The sequence below is a fragment of the Aulostomus chinensis genome, chromosome 13 (genome assembly GCF_037954235.1).
Source record: "Aulostomus chinensis isolate RoL2024-O1b breed Wild chromosome 13, RoL_Achi_v1.0, whole genome shotgun sequence".
In the NCBI taxonomy this organism is placed as follows: Eukaryota; Metazoa; Chordata; class Actinopteri; order Syngnathiformes; family Aulostomidae; genus Aulostomus; species Aulostomus chinensis.
In genome coordinates, this window is record NC_141332.1 from 23,523,540 (window position 1) to 23,540,130 (window position 16,591).

At 38.7% G+C, this 16,591-nt stretch overlaps 2 protein-coding genes across 26 annotated transcripts in view; one reads left to right on the top strand and one right to left on the bottom strand.

Annotated features, from left to right (window-relative positions):
• Positions 1-15,937, bottom strand: part of pdgfc (platelet derived growth factor c) — a 114,970-nt gene extending 99,033 nt beyond the window's left edge. For 8 of the 19 annotated variants that reach the window (XM_086222190.1, XM_086222187.1, XM_086222171.1 and 5 more), the window contains exons 1-2: positions 15,168-15,464; positions 12,475-12,567 (exon numbers count right to left, since the gene is read on the bottom strand). The gene's annotated coding sequence lies outside the window, so the exon portion shown is untranslated. The other 11 variants (XM_086222193.1, XM_086222172.1, XM_086222184.1 and 8 more) reach the window with 10 other exon arrangements.
• gria2b (glutamate receptor, ionotropic, AMPA 2b) overlaps positions 1-16,591 on the top strand; it is a 51,862-nt gene that overhangs the window by 12,131 nt on the left and 23,140 nt on the right. For all 7 annotated transcript variants that reach the window (XR_015118952.1, XR_015118951.1, XM_086222161.1 and 4 more), the window contains exon 3: positions 12,254-12,493. Coding sequence is in view for 5 of the 7 variants with exons in the window: in XM_086222161.1 (XP_086078287.1) it covers positions 12,254-12,493 (240 nt within the window). In the remaining 2 variants the exon portion in view is untranslated. The remainder of the gene's footprint in view (positions 1-12,253; positions 12,494-16,591) is intronic.

The following is a 16,591-nucleotide window of genomic DNA, read 5'->3' on the forward strand; positions in this document are numbered from 1 at the left end:
ACTCTAGTCCAGAGCCAACATTTCAAAATGAGAACGCAACCGTCTCATCTCTCCACATCCCACTTGTTGCAATAAAACAGCAGCAGTCACACTGGGTAAAGGAGGACGCTGCATGAATTATCTGACATTTTCTGATTTCAAGATTTGTTCACCAGAGTCAATCAAATAAAACTCCTTCAGTGCTTAGTTGATCACAGCACTGCCTTAGAGAACCGAACTTACTGGCTCTATTTGTGACAGCAATTTTTTACGATTGTCAGACGGACTGTAAAAGGCAGTAAATGAAAGAAACAAGCAAAAACACTATTGAGAGGAGCTCATTAGGATGTGCTAAAATATGAAGAATTCATTGTACACTATTATCCGCTGACCAATTTCATCAGTGGAGAGACTTACAGTGTGGACACGAGGATGATAAAAATGAAGTAAATAAAACAAGAGGACTCTACCAACAGACATCATGATGCCAACTTGTTGTTCATTCATTACCCAGAGAAAATTGCAGAAACTACAAACAAGCTTTAACTGTCCATTTTAACCAGAGGGATTTTTATTGTTGTTGTTGTTATTGTTGTTGTTGTTAGCCAAACCTCCCGATAAGCTGCATGCTAAATGTGGCTGACAGAGAAGGAAAAAAAAACAAACATATACTTGAGCTCAGGGCACTTATTTGTAAATACTTGAAAGATAATGAGTACAATGATTTGTTAGCCTGCAATTAGCATCCCCAGATATAGCAAATAATTACCTTTCAGCCATGCAAATAAGTGAACACCAAGTCAGTGTTAACTCAATATGCTTTATGACAGTGGGGCTTGTGAAAAAAAAAAAAAAAGCCAAAATTACATGAAAATCCCCCATAATGAGGTTAAAATCAAATCAAGGGACTGCAGCGGCAACATCAGTCTTACTCTTTAAAGCCCAAATCATTGTTGAAGACAGAGGCAACGGCAAGGTCACAATTCTATTTGCTCATTACCCCAATATCCTTTTTTTTTTCCAAGGAAATTTTAAGTGGCACTCTATCAAAGTCTGTAAGCTTTGACAAAGACACAATGTCAACACTGTTTTAAACAGTACAAGGGAGCATTATGCATGAAAGATTCAGCTGTTGCTGTCTACCTCTCCATGGGATTTTTCATGCAAATGACAGTCAATGTGCATCTCATCAACTCCTTTTTGACATTCAGAAAAGTTTCATTGTATTGCATGCTCTCTTACCAAGGCAGGTGTTGCAACAGTATAAGCAGTCCCCTTGAATATAAATGATTTACAAATCTTCACAAATTCACTTAAAACAGTTATATCTACCACTTCCCCAATGAGGGTATGTTTTCAGTGGCCTTCTTGCCAGGAAACACAGAACTGTTGTGACGGGACACCTCATAGTCAAGTCTTTTACAAATGTAACATTTTTGATGTTGAAGACATCTACAAGCTAAATTTATTTATAAGCTATAGCACCATGTATTGGTTACAGTAATTAAGCATCCATAATAAGTATCCTTTTATTAAATCCAAATTATAGTGTGTTGTCTCCTTGCGATGTACAGCAACATAATGTGTTCTCTCGTGTCACCAAGTGAATATCCAGGAAGGAATATTTGCACCACAGTGCAGGCCTTTGTTTCTCATTCATGTTATTTTTAATTATTTCAAATGATAAATACATTAAATATAAATATAAATTCTTGCGCACTGTGGAACAGTCACATGCATACATAAGGCTACGAGGGTCTGCAGCATTGCTGCTTGTAGGTTTGACTCGCCTTGTTAGAGGTCTGCACTGCCCTAGAGTATAGTCTGTAAAAGGTTAAGGCAAGGGAACAAAGAACTGGTTCAAGTTATGGAAAAATCATGGATCATAAAGCATTTTCATGCACTAATTTTAACAGTGAACAACAGACTTGTGCCACTGTCTTCTCTCATGGAGACACTGTCTACATCCCTCATATCCTTCGCGACTTAACCATATATTGAATTTTTCAGAATTAAGTGTCAGACTGTGATAAAAATGATGGTCATGGACAAAGGGCGAAAAAAGGGGTTGAGTCCAGGGTCAACCTGGCATGATGAAGTATTGAGAGAGAGTGTCGAGGCGACCGATCGTTGCTGGGATGTCTCATGGTTTCATCTTCTTCGAAGAGAGAAAATGAGGTGGTGGCTCGGAAAGAGGTGATTCTTTTTCAGAAATCTTAAGTTTTCGTGAGACATGAGAAACAGCTGCCATTCAACACAGAAGCATTCTTACTCATGTTTTCATCTCCAGCCATCTGAGTTGATTTCTGTCCCTCTCTTGCAAACAACTGCGTCTCTTGTTTCACTATGGCAACTGCTTCTTCAGATGCTGGATTGCGCTGTGTTTTCATAGATGTAACTAATTTTGGTCTGGCAGGTTTTAATATAATTAGGGCATAGAACTGCTGCTGCAAAGTCTGCATTGGTATTTACCCTAAAGGTCAGTGAACATACAATATTTTTTATTACAGGAGGCAGATGAAATGTGAACAAAGCAGCTGTGTGTGTGATGTATGGGATGGTGTTACACAATCAATATGGCGGAAGAAGTCTTTCTTGTGTTTGGTGAGATGCATTGGCGTGCTTGTACTCAGCAACACTCAGATCTAAGGATACAAGTCTAAAAATACTCTACTTTGGCAGCCTTTCTCAGCTAGAAAATGTGTTTTAAAAAATAATCAAATGACTACATAATTAATATGAGGTGCAGAATGCACTTTACAGCGCTATTTATTTAATATGTTTGATAGATTAGGTTATATAATCACATGTTTACGCATTTGATTTTGGACCTTAACTTGCTTTGTGGGTGTTGTTTTTTCTTCTAAACGCAGAATTTTTGAGTTTTTTCAACTGTAAACTTTAAAGTTTGCTTGATATCCGTTAGATCACAATTTTCATAATAAGTATCATCAATACTACATTTCCATAATATGTGAGAGGTTGTTGCAGCACCCCTTACTGATATCATCAGTCCATTAGATGGCTGCTATCAGTTGTTATCACAAGAATTCTATTGCTTCTGGGGCAAACTGAACTCGAGTGTACATAATCATCTATTAGGCTTTTGTAATTGATATACTCACTTCCAACTTGACAAATGTGGATGCAGCAGGCGTTCTTCAATGGTCAGTTTGAGATTTATTACTAAATGTTAAGCTGGAGTTAAAACCATTCTCAGTTCTGAAACTACATTGCCTTCAAAAAGTGTTTCAAGTGGTATTGTTTTATGATAGGTGAACTCTGTGGTTGTAGTCTAAGATTCAGCCCAGAAAATTATGATTAGTGCAAGATCAAGTCAGTTTTTTCCAGTTGAAATCTAGTTTTGAGTTCCTGCAGCAAATGAGACACGAACTGCATCATGCTCCTTCCAGGGTCCAGAGTTTTGACTTTGTTGCAGTTCCCCTTTAATGTTTTGATGAGATTAAAATGCTGGCCGGTACAGCACCTTGTTAGTTAGTGGTGGATGTTGCAGCTACAGTCGTCAGCAGTCCTACTTAATCAATAATTGGCACAGATGAGCTGCCCAGACAATTTATTTAGCTCGACAGAGCCCCCCCACCCCCCTTCAACTGAAGCATGGAAAACAACAAAGGCGATGAAATGATGATTGGGACATTGAGGGCCTATACAATGACCCCCTTCTTGTAAAACCTAGATCCTAGGCCATGAGAAAGCCTGCAGGAAACAGGTCAGCCAACAAAAGAAGAGGCATTCAGAAAAATACGATGTGGGGGAGCGGGGGGGGGGGGGGCAGAAGTTGATAAGAACTGAGCAGTAGTGTTCTTGAAGAGAACAGCTACTGGAGGGCAGGCAAATAAAATACTCAGTACGCCGTAATCACCCCACGGTGTCACTCCCAGATGTTGTCTACATCGGCCACTTAGGCAAAAGCATCCAGTGCAGCATCGCATGACTCTCACCAGCAAAATAACTCTCAGTGATGAGACTGTCAGGAGTGATTCTGTGGTGCCATACAATAAATTTGAACCCCCAAAAAATTGCAACAACAGTATCTTGTCATTTCAAGAAAAATTATATACATAACCTCAGCTATATTAATGGAGACAAACACCATTTTGCAGAAAATTGGATTCGATTTTTATGGAGCTATGCTAACTCTTCCCATTCACAACCATTCACTGTGCTAAGCTAACTAGTCATAGGCAGGTCTCTCAAGAAACCAGCTGGTCTCTGCAGCTCAAAGGACTGAAGGCATCTTATCTTATCTTATCTTATCTTATATAAACGCATTTTGGAAAAAGATGTCATAAACACTCCACAAAATGTCATAAAACCATATAATGCAACAGTGAATTTAATTTCAAAAAGCTGTTTTAAGTGCCTTTCTACATTACTGTAAATATATACTGTCACCTACAGCATTGCAATGTTGAAGCAATGAGGCAATTTTGTGTTTCTACCCAAACAAGATCCCTGAAGACTTTACATTTTATGGCTCCTCTGGTGCTGGCACTTCAGCGCCACCACAATTCAGAGAGGTCAGGGTCGTTTTATAGTTTGAAAATTGATTCCCATAATGTTAAGCGAGGAGTTAATGCGCTTAAACATAACCACATTTACACAAGCAACACAGCTTCAAATCTCTCATGAGTCATTCTTGAAATGGTCATATTAGGTTGTTTGGATGCCACATGCAAGGTCAAAGTCTGCCCATGCAGCAACTATATCAGTGACAAATGTGTTCAGGTTCCTCTGAAGTGTTGGTGGCTGTGAGCTGCCTCGCCAACTGGTGACAGATCAGTTTTACATAAATCCCTCAAAGTCCAGAGGCCCTGCTCTGTGGTGACAACACCAGTGTTGAGGGGGTGAGATATCTAACAGTCAGTTCTGTTAGCTGTGACTGGACTGTTGATGATCCGCACAGCAGTGATGCATGCGTGTGCGTCTCATCACTTTGCTAGTGCTCTGGGCTAGTTAGTATTCTATTATATCTCAGATATGTTGTCCAACACTGATTTAATAACGTTCTCTCTGATCTTTACAAACACATGAAACATTTTGCAAAGGCTGCAATAAAAAGGCATTGGCTTGCTCAGTTGGATACATTTTGTTTTGTCGCTGTGTTTTTGTAACATTCCAATGATGAGTGCTGAAGGTTCATTTGCTATTACATGAATGCTCTGCAGTGGTCATTCACAGCGTTCGTTCCGTTTTAAGGAAAGCTTAATTCTCGTGATATTTCATAGCATTGTGAGGCATATTAGATGTCAGCTGAAGCTGGATGGCTTGTTAGCAGCTAATTTATGCAAGTTTAATCTTTGATCAGTGATGGAGCAGTATTGTAAACAGTGGTGGAGGGATGGATGTGCCTTTAGTGCCACAGTGGTGAAAATGAGGTCAACTAATTGGGACAGCTAAATATATTTCACAGGGTTCACCTTCTCCTTAGAAGGTGAAGCACAGTGCTGGTATCACTGCTACAAGAGAAGTTGAAGGAGCACATGATGAGGGCACATTCATCTGATATACAAAGGACGTGCTGCAAGACAAACATATGCAGTGGCTGAGAAGAAGATGCAAGACCAACAAACCTAAAACTTACAAAGCTGCTTCTTAACAACTGAAGGATATCTTAGTTTCAGTAGTCCTTACAAGATTGTATAATTATGTTGATAATTAGTATGAAACATATAACAATTACAGACTAATCTGCAAAGAATTAATTCATAAAACATGGTCACCAACTTAGAAGACAAATTAGGGCTAAAAATGCTGACCACGAAACAAACCATCCTCAGTTCAAACCCGACCATGGACCTTTGAAGTAACACTCACTTCCTTATCACTTCACTTTTGGTTTTAAAACAATTAAAGGGCAAGGAAAAATAAATAAATACATATTTATCAGACTTTTCCTTTACCACAGAAGGCTTTGTCAATACACCTGGTCAACAGCAGCCTCTGCTGATACTAAGAGCGATAAATTGAAATTAAATTAGAATTAAGAAAACTCTCATGTGATATGTTGAATCAACTGATTTTAGTGGAAATGTGGTTTAATATTAGATATGAAACTGGAATGCAGAAAGAAATGTTTGGAGCACAGAGGAGAAATGAAAGTGGCAACATTCTCCTCATCACAAGTCAGTGTATCATTGAAATGATGTTCAAACTGTTAGTTGAAACAAAAAAAAGATGCTGCAAAATTGTTGCTTGAAGGAAAAATCCACAGGTGCAATTAAATGTTGGAATGTTTTGATCATGAAAATCTTTTTTGAAGATTTCGCTTTAAAACAGCAACTGAAAAACAAGTCAATTAAAAAAAATGATCAGGAAAGAAACACGAAAGCCCCCAAACACCGCTGACATGTTGTGATGCTTTTAGAAGTTCAATGTTTTAGAAAACAAAATTCAAGGGCTCGGGGTATTAAGACCCTGCTGTTTCAGTTTCCTACCGTGTAACCCTGTAAGCCTTTTGATGAAGAAGTCATTTCCTTTGTAAATATTCCAGAACAGAAACTGCCAATGCGTGGCCTTCATTCTATCCACACCTCTATAAAAGCTGCTTAGTCTTTTTTCGTGTGATCATAGCATTTTTTGTGACATTTCAATTGCAGCGAACTAAATCTAATCATAGCCTGCAGAATGACTGATTCAAGTGGAGATTTTTGACAGCAGGTAGCACAAGTATAAACGAGCAAACAGTAAAAAATGGAAAAAAATCTAGAAAACAACATGCATTATGTAAAATGCATCAAATTCATTGTCTGGGAAACACTGTATCAAGATTAACCACAGTCCCCCAAATGAGTGTATTTGTCTTACCTTGCAGTGAGCAAAAAGTCCTGCTCACGGCTCCTAATTAGACTGACTTCAACACGAGCAGAAAAATATTTAGCTCATCAACAAGCGTAAACAAATGTAGCCAGTCATTTCTTTTTCTGAGCTCTGAGGGGGATTTCTGAGGGCAAATACTCCCTGGATTCATTGAAAAGCAGTCAGATGTGACAGAAGCTTAATGACTTTTTCCACAATCCTCAATGTTTCTTGAGTGACTGTATGTGACTGACTTTTCTCCCTTAATTATACAGTACATTTCTCATTAGGGAAACATGTGTAGAGTTCTTATAGGCTGAAAACCTTTTGCTCCTCTTTCTTTTGCTTTTATTATCAAAATCCCCCAAACATTCACTGCATGGAAAAACGGGCAGCTTCCGGAAGCCAGTCGCCATATTTGGTAATAAAGTAACATGTTGTCAAACTGTTTGCACTGGCATAAGCTGCAGCACAGTCACTGGGATATCCAGTCTCTCAGGGTGAGCTCAGAGGGTTTTAATCCCGGGCAAACTTGGCATGCCAAACAGCAAGAGAGTTTCCGCTAAGAAAGCCTCCGAATCATGACAATGGAAAGACATGACAGAGAGACAGAGAGACGACAGCCCTACTGACTTCAGGGGGTGGCACTGAACAACAAGATCGCATATTTATTCTGCTCTGTGATACCGTCAGTTTATTGTTGTTTTTGTTCTGCTCAAACACATATGAGCGTTGGGCCTATTGATCTGAAATAGCTCTAGCATTCTCACATTCTAATTGCTTTGCAACTCAGAATAGGAAAATATATGAGTGATGGCTGACAATCTAAAGGCGATGAAAAAGCAGGGAAGCTACGACTGTGATGCAAGGAATATTGGTGTATGAAAATATTTATGAAAAAAGAGAGTTAATTGGAAACATTCTATATGAAATAGTCATTCAGTTGTCCATTGTGGTAATAATAATCAAAATTGTTTCGAAGTCCCGAGGCAACATGGAAGTATTGCGATAAATTGATGAACTCGGCATGAAAAAAATATCATAGAGAAAAACAAGAGGGAGTTAAAAGCAATTAAAAGAGAGTGTCTTATTTTTCCAGTCCAGTAATAATAACTGTCAATCACCCAGGCTTGTAAATGTCAGGGTCAAGGAGCTACAAATAGCCATCAGAATTTGCTTCCTGTCTGCGAGATTACATTAAGGGTTGAAGAAAAGCGTGTAAGATTTCTGCTAAGAACATTTCATGTCTGACATCAATTGTTTTTGAAGTCCTAAGTTGAGCTCAAAGTCCTCATATGATCCTTGTATCACTTTCCTCACCCACAATTCAATATTAATAATATCTATAGGATGTTCCATATCTCCTGTGTTGAGGGAAATGGGAAACAAAACATCCTACAATAAATACACTTCACCCTGGTGTTACTTATTTGCCAGCAGTTATTACAGCTTCTAAACTTGTTCCTGTAACATCCTGTTTTTCATCTTTAGTGTCCAAGATTTTTTTCTAAAATCAAGAAAAATACCTAAAAGAATTAATTCAACCCAAAGATAATTTTCTGAATTTTTTGTGCTTCTACAAAAAAAATCCTTATAGTAGCCATGACATTTTTTTTGTCGGTGATGGATGTTTCTGAAATGCAAATTGGGAATCACAGTTAACATCATTTCCTTTTAATGTGCTTGTACCTGTGACTTTTTAATCAAAGACGCAGATCTACAGAGTAGCTCGTTTAACCGGAGTATTATGTCTATGCGTGCCTTTGATGTGCTCCAGCTGTCAGTCACGTACCGTTTTCAGAGCGGAAAAGGAATGAAGATTTTTATTTGCAGATCTCAAGACTGTCTGAAAGAACTCACTTTGTAACTCTGGTGGAAGACGGAGGGAATTAGCTGAGTTTGTCATGGTCCAAGTGAGTCTGTTTTGTTCAACAGAGTAAGAGAATGAGAATTGAGAAAAGCAGAATAAAACAGACTGCTTAATTCATACACCAAAAAGAAACGTTAATGAGCAGCTGTAAGATTCTCCCCCCACTACCTGAACTTAGTTGATCTTTGTGCTGCTTTTCACACGGTGGATCACTGTGTTGTTTGGTTAAGACTATGGGTTGCCGTTGTTGGGCCCTCCAGTGGTTTATGTTTATACCGCCTTATAAGCAACATCTTGGTAAGGGGGGGCTTCTATCCTGGGACCAGTTTGATTTTCTCTCTATTTATTGCCTTTGGATCACATTATAAGACAACATGACATTTCATTTTAGTGGTACACAGCTGTACATCCTTCCAGCCATCTGCAAGAGAATATCTCCACTGTGGCGGGTAGAGTGGATACGCAAGAGTCCTGTTGCACCCATGTGATCTACTTTCAAGTTGTAAAATGTTAAACTTGGGCACAGCGAATACAACATGGTGGACTCTTTTCTGCAAAATTTAATAATCTGCTAAATTGAAGTTTAACACAGGCTTTCTCCATTACTAACAGAAACCTCACTCTCACTAGGAGGAGTAACAATGTCCACAATTACAGAGAATAAAGAGTGCAACACATTCTAAAGACAATCATCCACAAATTCAATACACATTCACTGGGATATTGTTACATAACTATTGGGTCAACTGACAATATTATGATATAATCTCTTCACCTCACAAATTAGTTGCTCTACCAATCTGTAATTTCATTACAAATGCCTGAAAGACTGCGTTTTTGCATGACATGGAAAAAACAAGAGACCAGATGTAAAAACAACTACCACTTGGCCGCATGTTCATGATCTTCTCACATGTTCTCTGTGCAGCTGCATTATTGACCACTGATAAACTCAAGCCTTAAGAGCTTGATTTAATAGTCTGCAAAGGAAGCCTTGCTTTTGAAGGTCTTCATTTTGTTGGCCGTGATTTTGCATTTGATTATTCTCATACTCTTTTTCTTAGTCCTTGTTTCGCAGTACTTGTATGTCATTCTTGTACTGCTAAGGTTGTAACCCCAACTCTTTACACTGCCAAGCATGGTTCCAGTTCATCACAGATAGCTGCTACTGCCAGCTTGGAAATGGCAATATCTGATCTCCTTGGACTCCGGGTCCCTATGTCAGCAAGTTATCCCAATGATATTGTGGGAAAGGAAATTCCTCATTAGATTAATTATACTGGAGGACACATATGGCCGAGTCAATAATCCTGATTAACTTACATTTGATCAATACACATCTACAGGCAACAAACCATTCTGCTGACCCCAGTGTAATGTTTGAGAAACAGTCTGCAACCTAAGGAGTGCTGAAACATCCAGGATTCATGTTTACCTCCAGTCCACAGCAGCCTGATCTGTTCTGTGCATAATGTATGTCAGATGCCAGAAAAGGTACCGTGTATGTGCCTGGGCTTGGGTCATACATTATTAAATGGAGGTGATTTTGCTGAGTCAACAGGTTGAGAATGTAATACAAATAATCTGGATGCAAATGCATCATATATGCTGGAAGCATACCGTGAAAGGATCCAATATTATTTGAGTTTGGTGGTGTCAGAAGATGATGTATTATGGGTATATGGTATAACAGAGTGGACACATACTGTAACTGGATGGAGAGGAGCACGTCACAACATTTCATCCTTCATGGAAATACCTGAAACAGGTATTTCTGCTCATATCAGAACAGAAGCATTATAGAATGTCATAGAGGAGTGCAGAATAATATTACACATGCACAGCTTCTGTGAGTGCATGACTGGAGCTGCACTTCAGCATCTTCACTACTTCTGCACTTAAACTCATTCCCACTGGATCAAAAAGTTCTTAAGATGTAAAACTGGGTTAGACATAGATTTGGGGAGCCTTTCACCAATGAGGCCGGGGTTAATGTGTCAACAGGGTTTTATTGAAACTTATTGAAATTTATTCAGTAGAAAGTCATTCCAGTGTAGATTTAATATAGATATGGGGACTTGTGAATTTGGGTTGCTTAGACAACACTTTATGTGTGCAAAATCACCCTCTTAATCATGACTCCCAACTCACGATGAATGAAGACACTACAAGGGTGTGACTCACAGTCCTCTGGTCAGTCTGCTGTTTTTCTGTCATTCAACGTAAACCATGGTGAGATTTTGTTCCTAGTGACCATTGGCTGTACACTACTTTTCCAGTGGCATTGTGGGATAGTCAACTGTATTGTAAAGGGTAAAATAAAGCCCACTATGCATTTGGAAACAACTACAAACTGGTAAACTCACTGTAAGGTCAATGTAACGAGAGAGTTTGGACAAAGCCACTGTCTCTGCCAAGAGATGTGGCTGTTAATTTTTTTCTGCATGTAATTTTTAAAGGCAGTACAATTCTCAAGACTACACACCATTATAAAGAAGCATTTAGAAAAAAAAAGAGAAATAACCTCACAGATCTGAGGACCAATGACAGACTGTTTTTATATTTTCTAAAGTTCTTATCAGTGCATATAGACAAACAACTGCAGTATTTTCAGTACTTAATATTATGACTTTTATATATACTTTTTATCCAGTGCAAGGAAGAGACACCATTGCTGCGAATATTATTCCAATTAAGAGGCTAAACTGAAACCATAATAATCCACACTAGACAAATGCATCGTCATTACCTACAGGGAGGGATATTCAAGTAAAACATAAAGTGCTAGATTTAATTGTGCTGCTCATCCTGGGGAGGCTGCTTTGCACCAAACCATTTTATAAACCTACATGTTTTCAGTGCAAAAAAAAAAAAGCATCTTTTAATAAAGCTGCATCAGAAGATTTTGATAACGTTTGAATTCAATGCTTCTGTGCCCGGTACACAGCCTCTTTCTCAATGCGGGGAAGCAAGTATTGATCCCACTTGCTGTGTGATGCATGGCTATTTAACAAAGTCAAAGGAAATGAGAGTACATTCGTTTTGTCAGCAGTGCCAGAGTGTCTGAAAGCAGCTGCTTGGCAATGAGGGTTATGCTAAAGGAGACAAAGACAGAGCTCTGACGGGGTGCGATTTGGATGTCAGGACCCGGAGCTCAGCTCCAGAGGGATGCAACCCAATTTAACTCCTGCGTATCGCCACTCATAAAAGTTTCACATAGTGACTGGTGTGTAGTGGATCTTTTTACTGTTCATTACAAGCACTCCCCTGGCAGAGCTTAGGGAAAGTCATCCATTAATCAGCTGAAAAAGAAACTGAAAGAGACCTCCCTTAATAGTTGTGTGAAGCCCTGATGTGCACTAAAATATTGCAATAACAGTCTTATATACAGTGTTGGGGAAGAATTGCGAAAGCATCACAAATAGATGAGTTGTTTTTAAAAATGAGAAATATTCTTCTTTGTGGGAAAAGACGAACAGATATAATACATACATACATGCATACAATAAGTGACAATAAGATGACAATATTTCCAGGATGTATAACAAACAATATGCCTTAACATCTATCTCTCCTCTGCTTCAGTCTGTTCACAGTTTTCAAGAGGAGTATACGCCATTTTTGGATTCTATGACAAGAAATCTGTTAACACCATAACATCCTTCTGTGGGACACTACATGTCTCCTTCATAACTCCCAGCTTCCCTCTGGATGGGAATCAGCAGTTCATCATCCAGATGAGACCTGATATCAAGGGGCCCCTCCTCAGCCTTATAGAGTACTACAAGTGGGACAAGTTTGCTTACCTGTATGACAGCGATCGAGGTAAGTCACAGACACTGTTGTACTGGGTTTGAAATCATGTCCTCAGCTCACATTCACCAAAAGACTGCAACTGTCTGGCGATAACCGAAGAAAAACACCAGGATAAATCGTCAGCACACACACACATACACACACACAAACACATTTATATACACATATGAGGCAGTCTCGCAACCAAAGTAATTATAATGGCAGCCAAGGAGGAAATAAGTTGATGTTATCAGAGCCTTAGAAATCCACATGGGGGGAAGTCAGGGTGGGTGGTTTTGTTAACAAAAATGTGGTTTAACTTCCAAAATTTGGATATATTTTTTAAAAGAAAAAACAAAAACATGTAATTTCCAGTTGTCACTAGGTTGTGCTATAACTAATCTTCCTTCTAATTAAATGGGGTTTTCTTTTGGTCATTCTTCACTCCTCCCCCATGTTTTGTGAAAATTGTCCTCATAGTTTTTGTATAATCTGCTGGCAGACAAACATCACCATCATATCAAGTTTAAATACTGTACAAGTAGTTGCAGAAACATTCCATTCGTGAAGCTGACACTGTATTTTTGAAAACTCCTAATAACTTGCTAAGCTGAAGAAACTTGAACGGTCTCAAGTGTCCTACCATTCACAGCTCACGTTTCCCAAACACAAATTACTTAAATTAACCCTAAACAATATTCTTTTCATGAAAAAAAAAAAAACAAGATTTTTTTTTTTTGGGGGGGGGGGGTAGTTTTTTTGCCTAAACCCAACTGGACATCATTGTTAGATCATAAATCATTTGTTCAGCAGTGACTTGGAAGGCACACACATCACGTCACCCTGCTGATTACTGTCGACAAGGTTGTCAGATCAGAGCAGTATTGTATGTGACAGTCTTGGACCAGTGACATATTTTGCTGTTTAATATGGAGGACTTGTTGATGGTATCATGAAATTACTTGATAAAAAAAAAAATGGAACTGGTTGTGCCTCTTGATGTGCACCAGTCAGATGGATTGTGGAGAGCCTGACATCCATCAAAGTCTAAATTATCACAGAATGAACTCCATAATCACAGTCAGCCAGCACTTTGATGAGATCTCATTGTTTTCATTAAAAGGGCAGCATCTATCATTAGTTGTTTAAATGGGGGGAGCGTATCTTTTAAATCAGTTAATACATTCAGATCACTCGCTCTTTCACCGCAAACAATAAAGCCACATTCAAAGCACCCTGTGTGGGAGAGGCACAGCAGAAGTGGAGGAGGATATTTTCATGGTAAGGTGCCAAAAACCTTCAGTTGTCAATTAATTTTCTTAATCTCTGACGTATGAAGTTTATAATTTTGTAATTTAAAACAGTGTCTAAATGGTGTGCAGTTATGTTACAGCATTTGAAGTTTCCAGGAGTTCCTGTTTAATAGCTTTGGCAGGTTCACACAGGTTTTGCATGCATGCAGTAATTGTTTTATGCGATGGTAAGGCGTATGACAGATCAGGCAGCAAACAGCACGCCCACGGATGTCTCCACTGGTGATTTAAACTCACTTGCCAGTTTATTAGGTACACCTAGATGACAGTACATACACCTATATTACAGTAGAGTAGTACACAACAGAGAGCCTAAATAGTTCTTTCTTCATGAGGATTATATTTTATGAGAGAATCTACTTGAGAGAGGTGTTGATTGACTTTAAGGGTCTCTTCGGAGGATGTATTTTGTGGTGCTGTTGGACTGTAGAGCACCTCTCAGTATAACAGTAAGAAAAAGCAAGCGACAAAAGCAATAGAGGAATAATAATAAATAAAGCAATAAATACTGCCTATTGTTACTCTTATGAAGGGAGAATTGGTTTAATTCAACCAAGTATAACTGCTAAATTGGCGAGTGGGAAACTTCAGGGCCAGTTTACTTCTTCTTATCTAACCTTTCTTTACTGAACTCAGAACTGACTTCAGTTCTGTCAAATTACAAATGAGACTTGGTGTTTCCATCTTTTTTTTGTTTCATGAATGTAGTTGCGACATTTTAGAAAATACTTTCGTGCCTGTGGCTCCTTATTGTGTCTCTTAAAATGTTCCTCAGTGTTTTTTGTTGTATTTTGTCAAATTTTGTTCTGTTTTGCACCTCAGGGCCACTGTACACTTTAGTTCATGACAAAGAGGTTGTCACATTAAATCAACTGTAGCGCTTTCTGTGTTTGAGAGTCTGTTCTATGTGATATCAAGGGGAGGGAAGGCAGTCACAGTCAGTTTTGACATACAGTAGAGGTGATGTGCCCTGCAGCTGTGGACGTCCACGCTCTAAATAATGCCACGGTTTGTTTGCATTATGTGTTCATGATATTAACATACTGCACATGAAAAGAGATCCATCTGTTTTCACTAACTGTGTGCACATTACTGTAGAAGACAGTAGGGAAATCCATCCCTCCATATGTCATCCACAATTATGCAGATAATTTGTTCTTTGAGATTATGCAATTGTATGACATAAGAATTTTTAGAGGGAAAATCTTAACCTGAAGTTATGAAATATGCATTTTTATGAGCCATAAGTGATCTTAAATGATGTTAATGTGTCTCATTATAGTTTAAGTGAATCAAGATCACATGACTTAACTCCACTTGGGTTCTAAAATGATTTAACCACTCAATAGCATACCATAAAAAACAGTAGAGCCACACCAATGTATACTCACAGGTAAGATTTTAAACAGCTGGTTTCATGTTGTTGTCTTTAAGTGTAGCTGGCAGACTCAGAGAACAGACATTCACCAAGGAACTATCCCTTGTTATATTGTTGGCTGCTGAGTTAAGGCTTCAATCAGAGAAAGGACACAAAAAAAAAACTCTCACCTAAGCGTGTACTAACACGCACATATCACTCCCATCATTGGATGTAAACCACCTCAAACAATCTGTGGGGAAACAAAGGGAGAATATGAATAGTCGAAGATTCGACATTCGACCAAAGGAGCCGAGTTCGACTGCCAATCTCAATAAGGACCTGAGCAACGTCAGTGGCGCACGAGCGGGTCCGTTAGCTGGTACAAAACCGAGCAGTAACTGTACCGCTTCTGGCCGCTTTTGTACTAATAATCCTCAGAGGAGTCCACCTTAATATTTGTTTATAGTAAGGGAAATGTTTCTCTGGTGTCAGAAATAAAATTACTCAAATGAAAGACAACCTGCACCCGGAAAGTAGCGAACTAACGTTAGATGCAGGGAGTTAGCTAGAGTCCAGCCAGTCGTGAAGACGCGGGAGGAGTGAGACAAGGACCGAGGGGCTGAACAGAGTATCTTACGTAATTCTGCGGAGTTCCACAAACCAGGCAGCAAATGATCTACTGACGTGCCACCACTGTGACACAGCTCCGGATGAACAAACATGGCGGCTCACGAAATGTAAACAAACATGGCGGTTCAAGCGAAGATGGCGGCCCTCAAATCCCGTCGGCGGCACACGCGGTAGGACCATGAATTCTAACCACAATTTGAACTATTTTTAGTTTTATCTTACACTTTGCTATTTGTTCGATATGCTTTAGCTCTTTTTCTGTGGTGTGAAAAAAAGAAAGCCAGCTTTGCAAATTAAAATATGGGGGAAAAATATCCAAAACGTAATATGCAATTATGTACTTTCTTAGTAGGAAACAAGCCTACAGATATCACCCACATTATATTTATTAGATTCTTCAGTTGTGATTGAAAAATGGACCCCCCCCAAAAAAAGAAAGAAAAATCAAAAATGGTATGTCTGCAGGAAGATGACACTGAATATCATTGTTCTGCCATTTATGAAATTACATGTCATTAAGATCAATCTTTAATACAGACTTAATAAGATCCTGGATTTCACCCAGTATGATGTCAGAATGTCAGACAAACACGTACAAATTCAATTTAGGCAGATGTCAAATTTCAACATTTCACTTAAAACCAATGAATATCAAAGACAAAGGGCATGAAAATGTCACATATTTCTGTGAGAACATTAATGTCATGAGATTTGGAAGCTTTTTAATGATTTGTTACAGCAGCAATGTTACATGCAGGCTGTTCTCATTCAGTGTTTATAGCCGCACTAATAAAAAGTCATGCATTTGTTTGTAACCAACATATT